Source organism: Heptranchias perlo, chromosome 18, assembly GCF_035084215.1.
Source record: "Heptranchias perlo isolate sHepPer1 chromosome 18, sHepPer1.hap1, whole genome shotgun sequence".
NCBI classification, from domain to species: domain Eukaryota; kingdom Metazoa; phylum Chordata; class Chondrichthyes; order Hexanchiformes; family Hexanchidae; genus Heptranchias; species Heptranchias perlo.
Genome location: NC_090342.1, coordinates 19,346,033 through 19,361,035, shown reverse-complemented (window position 1 = coordinate 19,361,035; position 15,003 = coordinate 19,346,033). Strand labels below are relative to the sequence as shown.

Below are 15,003 nucleotides of genomic sequence, written 5' to 3'. Positions count from 1 at the left end.
TTAAATAGCATGGAGGACCCCCCACCCCCCAATCAGTGCTACTTAAAGAGATCCTGCAGGAATTACAAGTTCATTACTGGATTATCGCTTCTGGTTGCTGATGCATTTGTACCTGTTTTTGGAGGTCTCCTATACTTGAATACTAGGACCAGGGGACATGGCCTAAAAATTAGAGTCAGGACTTGCAGGAGTGAAGTTAGGAAACACTTCTACACACAAAAGGTGGTAGAAGTTTGGAACTCCCACAAACAGCAGTTGATGCTAGCTCAACTATTAATTTTAAATCTGAAATTGATAGATTTTTGTTAACCAAAGGTATTAAGGAATATAGGGCTAAGGCGGGTATGTGGAGTTAGGTCACAGATCAGCCATGATCTCACTGAAAGATGGAACAGGCTCGAGGGGCTAAATGTCCTACTCCTGTTCCTATCTTCCTATAATAAAGATTCAATACTCTAAAGGGAGTGGGCTGACTAGCTGAAAGGCAACAGCAAGGGCACTGGTGGATTGGCAGGGGTGGGACAGGAATGCTGTCATTCTGAGAGAGGACAGCAGATTCATGTTCCATGGAGCCACTGCCACTTGCTGCCTCCTGTTATGCGCCAACTTCTTCTGCAAGAAAGTGGAACATGTGTCAGTGAGCGTCCTGCGAGATGTTTGGGTGATATGGCTGACATGGTTGGGTAGCTGTGAGTTGTGAATGTGCGGCTTACAACAATGGTAATGTGTCAGGGTGAGATGAAGCATCTGATTGGAAGAGTTGAGTACTGATTGAAAGAGTTTGTTGGTAGGTGGGTGATGGGGGGGTGCAGTACGTGGAGAAGTGGTTGCAGCTAGTGGTGCAGTTGGTAGGATATGCCACTTGACAGTTGAACCTTGACCACTCCTATCAAATCATTGCACTTTTTCCTGCACTGCATCCATGTTCGTAGTGCTATACACCTGGCATTGACCTTGTCCCCTACGGCCTTCCACTGCCTCAGGAGCATATGTCTGGAGAGCCTCTTGCCCCCCACTGCGGATATAGGATGCCCCTCCTCCTGTCCACCTCTTGCACCAAGGCGTTGAGTGCATCATCAGAGAACCTTGGTGTACGCTTTCTCACAGGCCCGATACAAACTCAGGGCGGCAGATTGGCGGGGTCTGGCGTGCAGATTGGACAATGTGAGATGTAGTTGTGAGCAACCTTTATTCAAAGTTTTGAAAGAACTCAACAGTTTGTAAACATAAGAACTGGACCTGCATCTGTGTTTGAAGTGTGCGATTTCTGATCTCTGTTCAGACTCCATTCAGACCTGTATCTTATATTTTGAAAATATAAGAATCCCGCAAACTTTGAGCAGCCCATCATCACCATACTTCACTATATTGCAGCACAGATTCACTTCACCATTGACTTCCACCAGTTCCTGCAGCCACAGTGCAACTAGCCTTTAAGAGGTGCAGGCTGCCTTTAAGTGGTGCTAGCCACTCGCGATATCTGGGCTCCCTGCTGGTGAACAGCCACTCAACAGCGCAGGTAGTGCTAGTTGCATGCAGCAATCATGTAAAGCAGCAGGCAGTATGAATGTTACGTGCTGCCTGCATCTCAACAACCGGGCATGGGTTAATTGCGATCCCAGCGCCCGTTTTCAGAGGTTAACCCCCATTCATTTTATGCAGAACTTACTGCATGATAATACTGTAGTGTTTAGTCTGAAACTTTATAATCTTTGTATCTTGAATATCATCATTGGACTAGGTGTATTATTCAGATGATGATAGTTGTGGAACTGTGGTTCACTTAGTTAACTTGTACCATGTAGACACTTTAATAAATTGTACCATCTTCCACAAGAGTAAATTAATAAAGATAAAATTGGAATGAAAGTGAAGTTTTAATTTAATAAGCTGTGATTGGGACAGTCCCTATATGAACTGATAGGAGTATGCAATATAAGGCAAATAGTGTAAAAGTAATAGTGATGAAATGGAATAGCAATCAAAGAAATAAAACTTACCCGAATGTGCTTTTCATTTATGGAGTTGATGAATGGAAAAGAAAAGCACACAGATATTAAATGTGAACATGAACAATAATCAGCAAAATAAGGATAAGTGAATTGAGCCATAGAAACCAAATATTTACTGCAGTTGAACATATAGAGAATTTGATAATGATTGTGAGTCAGCAACAGGTTAATGAACCCAACAATTCACTATTCAGTTACACTATGTATGTAGACCTGCATGATTTCACAAGTACTGTTCAAATGCCCTTTCAGAGTAGAGAGCAGATTTATTTCTCCACTTGTTTTCTCCACAGATTTCTAAAGGGGAATTATCAATTCACAAAACACACTTGTTAATAAATTCAGGAGATATTCTCTGTCATGGCCAGCAGCACTCAATTTACACACATGCTTTATAGGGGCTCTTCAGAGAAATGTAAAAAGGCAATTAAAAATAATCTGTAGAGGTCTTAGTTTACTGGATATCAGATTATCATGGTTGATGTGAATCTGAAATGAATGTGTGACAGAGACATTTGGAACAACTTGGTAAAACACTGAAATGGCCTTAAAAATATTGTGAGATAGTTAAAGTACAAGTACAGCCTTCCTGTAAGAGCATGTTCAATTAGACAAAATAAATGACCAAAATGTTTCAGCTTAGCATAAATCAAGCTTCAGACACATGCTTTAACTTTTCTAGTGCCATGAATGAGTTTTCTAGTCTAGGTGTGGTCTGGCTCTGGGGGCCACCAACAAACTTACTTGATGGCCTTTGTCTATTTTGGCACATAAAACATTAAAAATATTGATCTGTTCACATTTGGAATGTGAATATGCCAATCTTCTAGGGTTAGAAATAACTTTTGAAGCTAGTTTTCAACCAATTAAAGTCCAGTTTAAAAGGAAAACTTGCTCCCCTGTCTGAAAATGGATGGTGGGAGTCTGAAGAAAGCAGGTAAGTAAAAGGTTTCAACCATTCTTTGGGAAAATAAAGGTCTCTAACAGATAGGATGGTTAGGTTAAGTTAAAAAAAAATAACAACAGAACTGAGAAAATTGATGGAACCTCCATATCTTGGGGGTAATTTTAACCTAACCCACCCCATGGGAAACTGACAGGATCAGATTGGGTCCCGTTTTCCACTCTGCCTTCAATGGAAATAAAAATCAGGAGAGATTGAGAAAAAATTATCAAAGAAAAAGGGTGGCACTGCCAAATTTAGAGCCCCCTGGTTGCCTTGAAGTATACAGGCCAAGATTAAGCAGAAAAAGAAAGCTTATGACTGTTACAGAAAACTAAATACTGCAGAAAGCCTAGAGGAGTATAGAAAGTACAGGGGTGATGTAAAAAAGGAAATAAGGAAAGCAAAGAGAGGGCAAGAAAAAATATTAGCTAGTAACATTAAAGAAAACCCAAAGATGTTTTATCAGTACTTTAAGAACAAGAGGATAGCTAAGGAAAAGGTGGGACCTATCAGGGATGATAAGGGTAACTTGTGTGTAGAAGCAGAGGATGTGGGTAGGGTTTTCAATGAATATTTTGTCTCCGTATTCACAAAGGTCTTATTTTAAATCACAAGCTTTCGGAGCTTTCCTCCTTCGTCAGGTGAGTGAAGGGATTCTAAAAACGCATAGCATATATAGTCAGAGAACAATGCCTGGTGATTACAGATAATCTTTCCAACTGCCCCCTATAACACCTCGGCTGGGAGACAATCACAGCAATCAAAGGTGTCGTTGGTGTTCAGACAGGTCAGCCACGGAAAACATTACATCCCAGGATACTGAATACACAATAGGTCAGGTCACAAAGACAGAGAGAGAAAGAGACCCGAAAGGCAGAGAGAGAGAGAATGTCCAGTTGTATTAAAAACAGATAACTTTTTTTCGTTGGTGGGGTTACATGTAGCGTGACATGAACCCAAGATCCCAGTTGAGGCCGTCCTCATGGGTGCGGAACTTGGCTATCAATTTCTGCTCGACAATTTTGCGTTGTCGTGTGTCTCGAAGGCCGCCTTGGAGAACGCTTACCCGAAGATCGGAGGCTGAATGTCCTTGACTGCTGAAGTGTTCCCCGACTGGGAGGGAACCCTCCTGTCTGGCGATTGTTGTGCGGTGTCCGTTCATCCATTGTCGCAGTGTCTGCATGATCTCGCCAATGTACCATGCTCCGGGGTATCCTTTCCTGCAACGTATGAGGTAGACAATGTTGGCCGAGTCACAGGAGTATGAACCATTTACCTGGTGGGTGGTGTCCTCTCGTGTGATGGTGGTATCCGTGTCGATGATCTGGCATGTCTTGCAGAGGTTGCCGTGGCAGGGTTGTGCGGTGTCGTGGACGCTGTTCTCCTGAAAGCTGGGTAATTAGCTGCGAACGATGGTCTGTTTGAGGTTGGGTGGCTGTTTGAAGGCAAGTAGAGGAGGCGTGGGGATGGCCTTAGCGAGGTGTTCGTCGTCATCGATGACATGTTGAAGGCTGCGAAGAACATGGCGTAGTTTCTCCACTCTGGGGAAGTACTGGACGACGAAGGGTACTCTGTTGGTTGTGTCCCATGTTTGTCTTCTGAGGAGGTCTATGCGATTTTTCGCTGTGGCCCATCGGAACTGTCGATCGACGAGTCGAGCGTCATATCCCGTTCTTACGAGGGCGTCTTTCAGCGTCTGTAGGTGTCCATCGTGTTCCTCCTCGTCTGAGCAGATCCTGTGTATTCGCAGGGCCTGTCCATAGGGGATGGCCTCTTTGACATGGTTCGGGTGGAAGCTGGAAAAGTGGAGCATTGTGAGGTTGTCTGTGGGCTTGCGGTAGAGTGACGGGACACAACCAACGGAGTACCCTTCGTCGTCCAGTACTTCCCCGGAGCGGAGAAACTACGCCATGTTCTTCGCAGCCTTCAACATGTCATCGATGATGACGAACACCTCGCTAAGGCCATCCCCACGCCTCCACTACTTGCCTTCAAACAGCCACCTAACCTCAAACAGACCATCGTTCGCAGCAAATTACCCAGCTTTCAGGAGAACAGCGTCCACGACACCACACAACCCTGCCACGGCAAACTCTGCAAGACATGCCAGATCATCGACACAGATACCACCATCACACGAGAGGACACCACCCACCAGGTACAAGGTTCATACTCCTGTGACTCGGCCAACATTGTCTACCTTATACGTTGCAGGAAAGGATGCCCCGGAGCATGGTACATTGGCGAGACCATGCAGACACTGCGACAACAGATGAACGGACACCGCACAACAATCGCCAGACAGGAGGGTTCCCTCCCAGTTGGGGAACACTTCAGCAGTCAAGGACATTCAGCCTCCGATCTTCGGGTAAGCGTTCTCCAAGGCGGCCTTCGATACACACGACAACGCAAAATCGTCGAGCAGAAATTGATAGCCAAGTTCCACACCCATGAGGACGGCCTCAACTGGGATCTTGGGTTCATGTCATGCTACATGTAACCCCACCAACAAAAAAAAGTTATCTGTTTTTAATACAACTGGACATTCTCTCTCTCTGCCTTTCGGGTCTCTTTCTCTCTCTGTCTTTGTGACCTGACCCATTGTGTATTCAGTATCCTGGGATGTAATGTTTTCCGTGGCTAACCTGTCTGAACACCAACGACACCTTTGATTGCTGTGATTGTCTCCCAGCCGAGGTGTTATAGGGGGCAGTTGGAAAGATTATCTGTAATCACCAGGCATTGTTCTCTGACTATATATGCTATGCGTTTTTAGAATCCCTTCTCTCACCTGACGAAGGAGGAAAGCTCCGAAAGCTTGTGATTTAAAATAAAACTGTTGGACTATAACCCGGTGTTGTGCAAGTCCTTACATTTGTCCACCCCAGTCCACCACCGGCATCTCCACATCATATTCACAAAGGAAAGGGATGATCTGAATGTAGTAGTTAAAGAGGAGAGGTCTGAAATATTGGATAAGGTAAACATTACGAGAGAGGAAGTACTAGAGGGACTGGAATCCTTGAAAGTTGATAAGTCACCAGGGCCGGAAGGATTGTTTCCTCGGCTATTGAAGGAAGCCAGCGAGGAAATAGGGGATGCTCTGAGGATCATTTTCCAATCCTCACGAGATACAGGGGAGGTACTGGAGGACTGGAAGACTGCATTGTTTAAAAAGGGTACGAGGGAAAGGCCGAACAATTATAGGCCGGTCAGTCTTACCTCGGTGATGGGCAAACTATTAGAATCAATCCTGAGAGATAGGATAAACTGTGACTTGGAAAGGCATGGTTTGATCAGGGATAGTCAGCATGGGTTTGTTCAGGGAGGGTCATGCCTTACAAATCTGATTAAATTCTTTGAGGAAGTGACAAGGAGGATTGATAAGGGTAGTGCAGTGGATGTTGTCTACATGGATTTTAGTAAGGCATTTGACAAGGTCCCTAATAGCAGACAAGTCAGAAAGGTAAAAGCCTATGGGATACAGGGAAATGTGGCGAATTGGATCCAAAATTGGCTCAGTAACAGGAAACAAAGGGTAAAAGTCGATGGATGTCTTTGCGAATGGAAATCCGTTTTCAGTGGTGTGCCACAGGGCTCAGTGTTGGGTCCCTTGCTGTTTGTGGTATATATTAATGATTTGGACTTGAATGTAGGGGGCATGATTGGCAAATTTGCAGATGACACAAAAATTGGCCGTGTAGTTGATAGTGAAGAGGATAGCTGTAGACTCCAAGAAATTATCAATGGGTTGGTGGAGTGGGCGGAAAAGTGGCAAATGGATATCAACCCAGAGAAGTGTGAGGTAATGCTCTTAGGGAGGACAAACAGTAAAAGGGAATATACAGTAAACAGGAATATATTGAGAGGGGTAGAGGAAGTCAGAGACCTTGGAGTGCATGTGCACAGGTCCCTGAAGGTGGCAGAACAGGTAGATAAGGTTGTGAAGAAGGCATATGGAATGCTCTCCGTTATTAGCCAAAGTATAGAATACAAAAGCAGGGATGTAATGATGGAACTGTATAAAACGCTGGTAAGGCCACAGCTGGAGTATTGTGCGCAGTTCTGGTCACCACATTACAGGAAGGACGTAATTGCTCTGGAGAGAGTGCAGAGAAGATTTACAAGGATGTTGCCAGGGCTTGAAAATTGCAGCTACGAGGAGAGATTGGATAGGCTGGGGTTGGTTTCCTTGGAGCAGAGGAGGCTGGGGGGGTGACTTGATTGAGGTGTACAAAATTATGAGGGGCCCAGATAGAGTAGACAGGAAGTACCTGTTTCCCCTAGTGGAGAGTTCAAGAACTAGAGGACATAGATTTAAGCTGATTGGTGGAAGGATTAGAGGGGACATGAGGAAAAACTTTTTTCCCAGAGGGTGGTGGGTGTATGGAATTTGCTGCCCAAATTGGTGGTAGAGGCAGGGACCCTCAACTCTTTCAAAAAGTACCTGGAGCTGCACCTAAAGCGCTGTAAGCTGCAGGGCTACAGATCAGGTGCTGGAAGGTGGGATTAGACTAGGCATCTGGTTGTTCTTCGAGCTGGCGTGGACACGATGAGCCAAATGGCCCCCTTCTGTGCTGTATCTTTTCTATGTTTCTATGGTTCTAGATGTAAACTGGGCTGCTGATTCGCTAACCAGTTTTATGCTATTGCATAGTCAAAATCTAACCTGTTGGGCCCAATTTTAATCCCCAAGATTGGGTGGATTGTTAAAATATTTGATTATTGGAGCATGACTACAAGCCAGCTCCAATGCACCCACTTCTGGTTTTAATCCAGGCGCGTTTGGATGCGTGCAAGTAACCTACTCGCCGCAGTCAAGACTTTAGTTAATTCAGATGGGTGGGTAGTTATCGCAGCAATTAATTTCCTTATGAGATGTTAATTAGGTCTTTTTAAATTTAATTTTACTGACCTTTAAATTTAATACCTCAAGCGCAGGTTTCCCGGGGCTCATGAATCACGCCAGTGAAAAGGAGGCGAGAAAGGCCAGATCATGAGGTAAGTGCCTTTTTTGCACTGCTTGTGGGCCAGGTGGAGCAGTAATGTTTCCTCCAAGCCCAACAAGCTTGCTTGCCTCAATCTGACCCCGGCAATCAGCCGATCCCCCCCAGTTTTCCGAGATCCCCCCGATGTCTGAGAACCCCCAATGGCCGAGACCCCCCCCGATGGCCGACTGCTCACCAACCCAATGATGACCGACTTCTCACTTCCCCAACGATGGCCGACTGCTCACCTCCCCAACGATGGCCGACTGCTCACCTCCCCAACGATGGCCAACTTCTCACCTCCCCAACGATGGCCAACTTCTCACCTCCCCAACGATGGCCAACTTCTCACCTCCCCCTCCTGCAATCGCCCCCCCATTCCACCCCCAAAGATCATGATCTCTCCTCGACCTGCCCATCCAACCCACAAAGATCCCGATCTCTCCCCGACCTTCCCCATATAAACCCCGAAGACTTTGATCTCTCCCTGGCTGTTTTTCTATCCGACAGCAGCCAGCCTGTCAATCAGATTGGCTGCCAGCGCGAAACCCGGAAGTAAAATTTTTATCCTTCAATTAAGTTGCGATCACAGATTCTGACCTGCCAACTTTACTTCTGGGTTTTGCATCCGATAAACTTCCCCCCCGCTTCCTTCCCGGCTCAGTGTTAAAATCCAGGTCATTGAGTGTAAAAATAGATGTCTGATCCAATCCTGTCAGTTTCCCACCAGGTGGGTTAAGTTCAAATGACCCCAATATTGTTAATGAACTTAGAGGGGAGGGGATCCTTCAAAAACAGAAATACCCTTTATTCATGAACTGTCTTAGGTCTGCCACTAAGATGCCTGCAGTTCCACGAAGTCCTGGCACAAGTCTGAATGCTAGGTTTCTTTGGACACCTTTCTGCTTGGGTGCCCAATGGGCCACAAGGGGGGGAAGTGAGGCAGGAGTCTGGGAACACTTCCTCCTGCCTCATTATCGTACTTACACTGGACGTGCACCTACTGCAGGCAGAGACCCAGCTGTGGAGGGAACCACCGAGATATCCCGGAGCAATATAGTGGGGGCAGAGACCTGACGCAATGTGTTTCCACCCCCATTTAGGAACTGTGCATTCACCAGGTGCAATGAGGAGGAAGAGCTTCCCTAATGACTTTGGCATCACTTTCACAGTGGTTCTAAATCAGCTCAAAACCAACAACAGATAGTATAAACCCAAGAATGCTAAGTGAGACTACAAAGTGCTGACAGTGATCATGAGGGAATCTGTGAATACAGCGAAGGCCCCACTGTATTGAATACAAACCAACATGATTCCTATTTTCAAAAATGACAACAAATCAAACTCAGGTGATCACAGACCCATTAGTCTTTCATCAGTAATTAGCAAAATAATGAAATGGATCATTAAGGACTTAAGGATTACCTATATGAAAGTAACCCACAAATGGCAGTCAACATGGTTTCAGAAGCGGGAGATGCTGCCTAACCATCCTCCTTTTTTGAGGAAGTTCCAAACCTAGAGAAAATTGGAAATCTCTATGATTAATGTACCTGGGCTTCCAGAAATCTTTTGACATAGTCCTGGATAAAAAAACAAGTTTAAGGAGGTGGATATTGTAGGTAGAAATTGGAAGTGGATATGGAACAGATTGAAGGAAAGGAAGCAGCAGATGCTAGTTAGGGAAACTGGCTCTGGAGATGTAATGAATCGAGTATCCCAGGGATTAGAGTCATCGCCCTTACTGTTTCTAAACTACATATAAATGATCTGAATTCAGAAAAACTATTAAAGTTGGTCAAGTTTGCAGATGATATCAAATTAAGGTGGAAGTCTAGTCCATTTAAGAGCTATGGGACTATTGAAGGACATAGAGAAAATTTGCAAGTGGGCAGGACTATGACAAATGGCATTCATAGAAATGAGTGCAAGGTGTTACATACTGGAAGAAAAAATTGGGAATGCATTGAATGAAATATAAGTGTAAGTGACTGTGGGAGAGATTGAAACACATCTAAGAGTAATAATGGAATCAATACTTACCATGTTGTGTCATTACAGAGCAGAGATCAACAAAGCAAATAGAATGCTAAGCAATATTGTTAGATCAGTAAAATGTAAGACTAAGATCATCATGCTGAAGCTGTATAGTGGTCTGGTCAGGCTGCATTCAGTTCTGATCACCAAGGGACTAAGGAAAAATCCAAGCCCTGGAAGTGAGGCAGAGCACAACTGGGCTTTGGAAAACTTGAGGAGGAATTTTAACTGGGAGTGGGATTCATGCGGGTGGGGAGAATGCCAAATGCACCCGACATAGGCAGTGGGAGGCCAGGATGATTTTAATTCCTGGGCCCCATCTGCATGCCGCTGTTCAGCTGCCCACCTGAAAGGGGCGGAAAGCGATAGCTGGCCGGTGGGTGTGAGTTCAAGTTTGGACGGCAGGAGGCTGCTGGCCGGCACCAAGGAAGGCTTGCCGGCAAGAAGGTATTCCTGCTCCTTCTGGCCCAACAGGTAAAGTAAAAAAACATATTTTAAATGGAATCTTCTGGTCCCAGAACCTATTCCTGCTATTTTCACCTGGTGGAAAAACTGCAGTGTCTTCCCCACTCCGGTCAGATTTAAAATTACAGTCAGGGCCTGTGACGACATTGGACTGTGATCTGCATATTTAAAGAAGGACCCCGCCGGCTCAAAAGAGCAGGTTAAAATTAGGATTGGCATGAATCAGGCTGGAAATTGGCAGGTAAGTAACCGGGGAAATTTTACCTGCCCACCCACTCGGTTTCCGCTGGGTGGGTAGGGATAAAATCATGCCCCTGGAATCTTCAGCCTTGAAAGGAATCAAATCAGAGGGGATCTTATAGATGTATATGAGATACTAAGTGGAATAGAAAAGGTTAAACTGGAGCATTATTTCAGGGTTAACCACTACTGTAGGACAAAGGTACATTGATACAAGTTAGTAAATATCAAATTCAGGATTGTTGTCAGGAAGCACTTCTTCACGCAGTCATGACTATTCAGAATAGTCTTTTGGATACAGTAGTAGATGCAAAAACTCTGGAATCATTCATGGGGCAGTTGGATCTTATGATGGGAGGATGCCATAGATTCCCATGGGAGAATGAACTAAATGGATCAAATAGTGTTCCTTATCTGTAGTCTTCTTTCCGATTAGCCTATTAGTGTTGAAAAAGTCAGTATCTGTACAAGATTTTGTTTCTGTGCTATAATTATGGAAGCATTATCCTGTTTATTTTAAACTAATCACATTTAAATGCTAATATTGCAAATAGTAAATTCTAGGCTGATGTTGTAACTAATTCATATGAACATAAGAGCCTGATCCACCAATCAGATCATGGCTGGTCTTCAACCTCAACTCCACTTTCCTGCCCGATCCCCATATCCCTTGATTCCCCTAGAGTCCAAAAATTCATCTATCTCAGCCTTGAATATACTCAATGACTCAGCATCCACAGCCTTCTGGAGTAGAGAATTCCAAAGATTCACAACCCTCTGAGTGAAGAAATGTCTCCTCATCTCAGTCTTAAATGGCTGACTCCTTATCCTGCGACTATGTCTTCTAGTTTTATACTCAACCTCTCAGCCTCTACCCTGTCAAGCCCCCTAAGAATCTTATATGTTTCAATGAGATCACCTCTCATTCTTCTAAACTCCAGAGAGTATAGGCCTATTCTACTCAACCTTTCCTCATAGGACAGCCCTCTCATCCCAGGAATTAATCTAGGGAACCTTCGTTGCACCGCCTCTAAGGCAGGTATATCCTTCCTTAGATAAGGAGACCAAAACTATATGCAGTACTCCAGGTAAGGTCTCACCAAACCCTATACAATTGTAATACGACTTCCTTACTCTTGTACTCCAAGCCCCTTGCAATAAAGGCCAAAATGCCATTTGCCTTCCTAATTGCTTACTGTACCTGCATGTTAACTTTTTGTGTTTCTTGTAACAGGACACCCAAGTCCCTCTGGACACCAACATTTAATGGTTTCTCACCATTTAAAAAATAATCTGTTTTTCTATTCTTCCTACCGAAGTGAATAACCTGACATTTCCATACATTATACTCCATCTGCCACCTTCTTGCCCACTCACTTAACCTGTCTATATTCCTTTGCAGACTCTTTGTGTCCTCCTCACAGCTTACTTTCCCACCTAGCTTTGTATCGTCAGCAAACTTGGATACACTACATTCGGTTCCTTCATCCAAGTCATTACTATAGATTGTAAATAGCTGAGGCCCACGCACTGATCCTTGCGGTACCCCACTAGTTACAGCCTGTCAACCTGAAAATGATTAGTTTATCCCTACTTTCTGTTTTCTCTCCATTAACCAATCCTCTATCCGTGCTAATATGTTGCCCCCAACCCCATGAGCCCTTATCTTGTGTAACAACCTTTTATGTGGCATTTTATCGAATGGCTTTTGAAAATCCAAACATGCTACATCCACTGGTTACATCCTCAAAAAACTCTAATAAATTTGTCAAACACGATTTCCCTTTCATAAAACCATGCTGACCGCCTATTCATATTATGATGTTCTAAGTGCCCTGCTACCACTCCCTTAATAATGGATTCCAGCATTTTCCCGACGACTGATGTCAGGCTAACTGGCCTGTAGTTCCCTGTTTTCTCTCTCTCCTTTCTTGAATAGCCTTTCAGAATTCATTCTGTTTGAAGCACTAATGCATTTATATAAAAAAAGTGTACATTTGTTGTACACCGCTATGTTAATCAGCAAGAAATCCAGTACAAAATGATCAAGGTGCACAAACTTAGGTGTTTTTGCAGCAATTTCAACATAATTCACTGAATGCTGTAAAGTTTAACACTGAAAATGGACAAAAAACATTGGGGTAGATTTAAACTTTTACTGCCGGATGGAATACTGGTGGAAGCGGATCGGCTGCCCACTGTACGCACTGCCTGATTTTGAACGCAATGGAAAATAAAATTTGGTGGGGTATATAACCGGCGGCCGATCCGCTATCGCCAGTTTTCCCACTGGCGGTACAGATTAAAATCTAACTTGTTAAATATGTAAGTGAATTCTTAGCAAGGCTGAATAATTAGTTTAAGATGTGCATACAGACACAAAATAATGCACCTGTTTCATCAGGGAAGTGTGCTAATACAGCACTGGTAGTGGTCTAAGCTCATAATATGAACGCATTCTTTTTTCACCATTCTTCCTTTGCACTTTCTCTTTTAATTTCATATCTGCTGCACTTTTCTTTTTATTGTTTATTTATTTCTCATGCTTCTGTTCTATACGGACTTCTCCTGTGTCTTTTCGCTATTTAACATATTACCTCCCTTTCTGTGATTAACGTATTTGTGATTCTCTTCCCACTCTTTTCCCCTTTTTCTATTATTCCAACCTTACCCTCTTGTTCTTCAGTCTGATGAAGGGTACACATCTGAAACGTCATAACCTGTCTTTTCTCTTTATAAATGCTAACTGACCTGCTGTGCATCGCCAGCATTTTCTGTTTTTATTTAAGATTTCCATGCTTTGCAGTTTTTTTCTTTCCTAGTCAAAATAGATTTTCTTTTGCTTAACACTTACTTTTTCTTCAATCTTCTATCTTTTTCTGCTTGCGTTCCTAATTTGCCCAATCCAAGGGAATCTTGGTTACCAATCTCTGCATCGAAAATACCTATTGAAAGGAAATGTGAGCTCAGGATAAAAGGAACAGAATCACCAACATGTTCAGCCATATGAGTATATGTTATATTGCAGAAATAAAGACATGCTACTCTATTTTTGTTTGTTTTGTGTTTGTTAGTATGAGGGCTACCGGCAAGAGTTGATCATGCTTTCAAACTCTGCCTGCAATAACACTAAATTCTTTGCGAAGCACCATTTTCATTGTCCATATAGTCCACAGAGGTACTGGATTCATGGTGATGTTATGTCGTAATTTTATGTCCCTGAGGATCAATTGAGCTGTAAGTGACCAGTGGAGTGTGAAAAGCTAGAGGCATGTGGAGCCAACAGAAGTTCAGTTTAAGAGGGAGTTCTGCATTGAGGGACAGAAGGGGGTCACCATGGCACCATGGAGCAATGGACTACCCAAGAGGTGAGAGGCAGGTAGACTACATGAATGGGAGAGTGTTAGTAGTGGGAAATTCTAAACTTAGGGGTACAGGCAACCTTTTTTGCAGTCGTGGCCTGAATGGTACTCTGCCTCCCTGGTGCTACGGTAAAGTACATTATGGAACGTGTGGTTAAATTTCTGGTGTGATGTGGCAGATGGAGAAGTTGGAGTTCCTATGCCCGTAATCGGTTCATGCATATATGAAAAGCAACAATAATGGAAATAGACCAGAGCTTGAACAAAATGTTTGGCTAGGACAGCAACATGAGCTGATGTGCATATCATTCAATAACTGCAGAACTGTGCTAATCATTGGTTCTCTTTTGTATCCTCAGAATCAGCAAGCCAAGTTGGGACAAAAGAGGCAGCTGAAAATACCAGCCCGTCAACTTACACTCTCACTTACACTCACTAGCCCAGACACAGTCAGTGGGGATAACCAAGATAATGCAGATGAGAACTGGGTGACAGCTTCTCCAGGGATTCAGGACTGAAACGTAGTCTTCTATGGCATAGAAAGATTCAGAAAGAACTTCCTTGGTTTATAAATCCTATTGGCAGGGTATCTACAAGATGATTTGGATCTTCCCTGGTGCTGCATTATTTGACAGATTTCCCATGCAGCCACTTGCTGCTCTTACTCTTTTTCTATCTCCAGCATATATGTTAGAAATAATGGGAACCCTATTTTGCTGCCTTCACATTATATGCCAAATTTTCCTGGATGACATTCCTCCCCAGGAGTATGTGGATTTGAAGTTGTAGTTTTCAGGTGAAAAGGGTAAAAGAATTTTCCAGAAAGAAACAGAAACAAAGTTATAGGCAAAAACTCTTCCCTATCACAAAGCTGTTGCCGCATCCCTTTAAGATTCCACTAACTCTTCTGTAACCTGGTCGTGATAGGCATTCCTATTTTGTACAGGTACTTC

The 15,003-nt window shown here is 43.7% G+C and overlaps 1 protein-coding gene across 1 annotated transcript in view; it reads right to left on the bottom strand.

Annotated features, from left to right (window-relative positions):
* ppfia2 (PTPRF interacting protein alpha 2) overlaps nucleotides 1–15,003 on the bottom strand; it is a 413,910-nt gene that overhangs the window by 91,450 nt on the left and 307,457 nt on the right. Inside the window, exons 19-20 of the mRNA XM_067999463.1 lie at nucleotides 13,543–13,633; nucleotides 2,001–2,009 (exon numbers count right to left, since the gene is read on the bottom strand). Of these exons, the coding sequence (XP_067855564.1) occupies nucleotides 2,001–2,009; nucleotides 13,543–13,633 (100 nt within the window). The remainder of the gene's footprint in view (nucleotides 1–2,000; nucleotides 2,010–13,542; nucleotides 13,634–15,003) is intronic.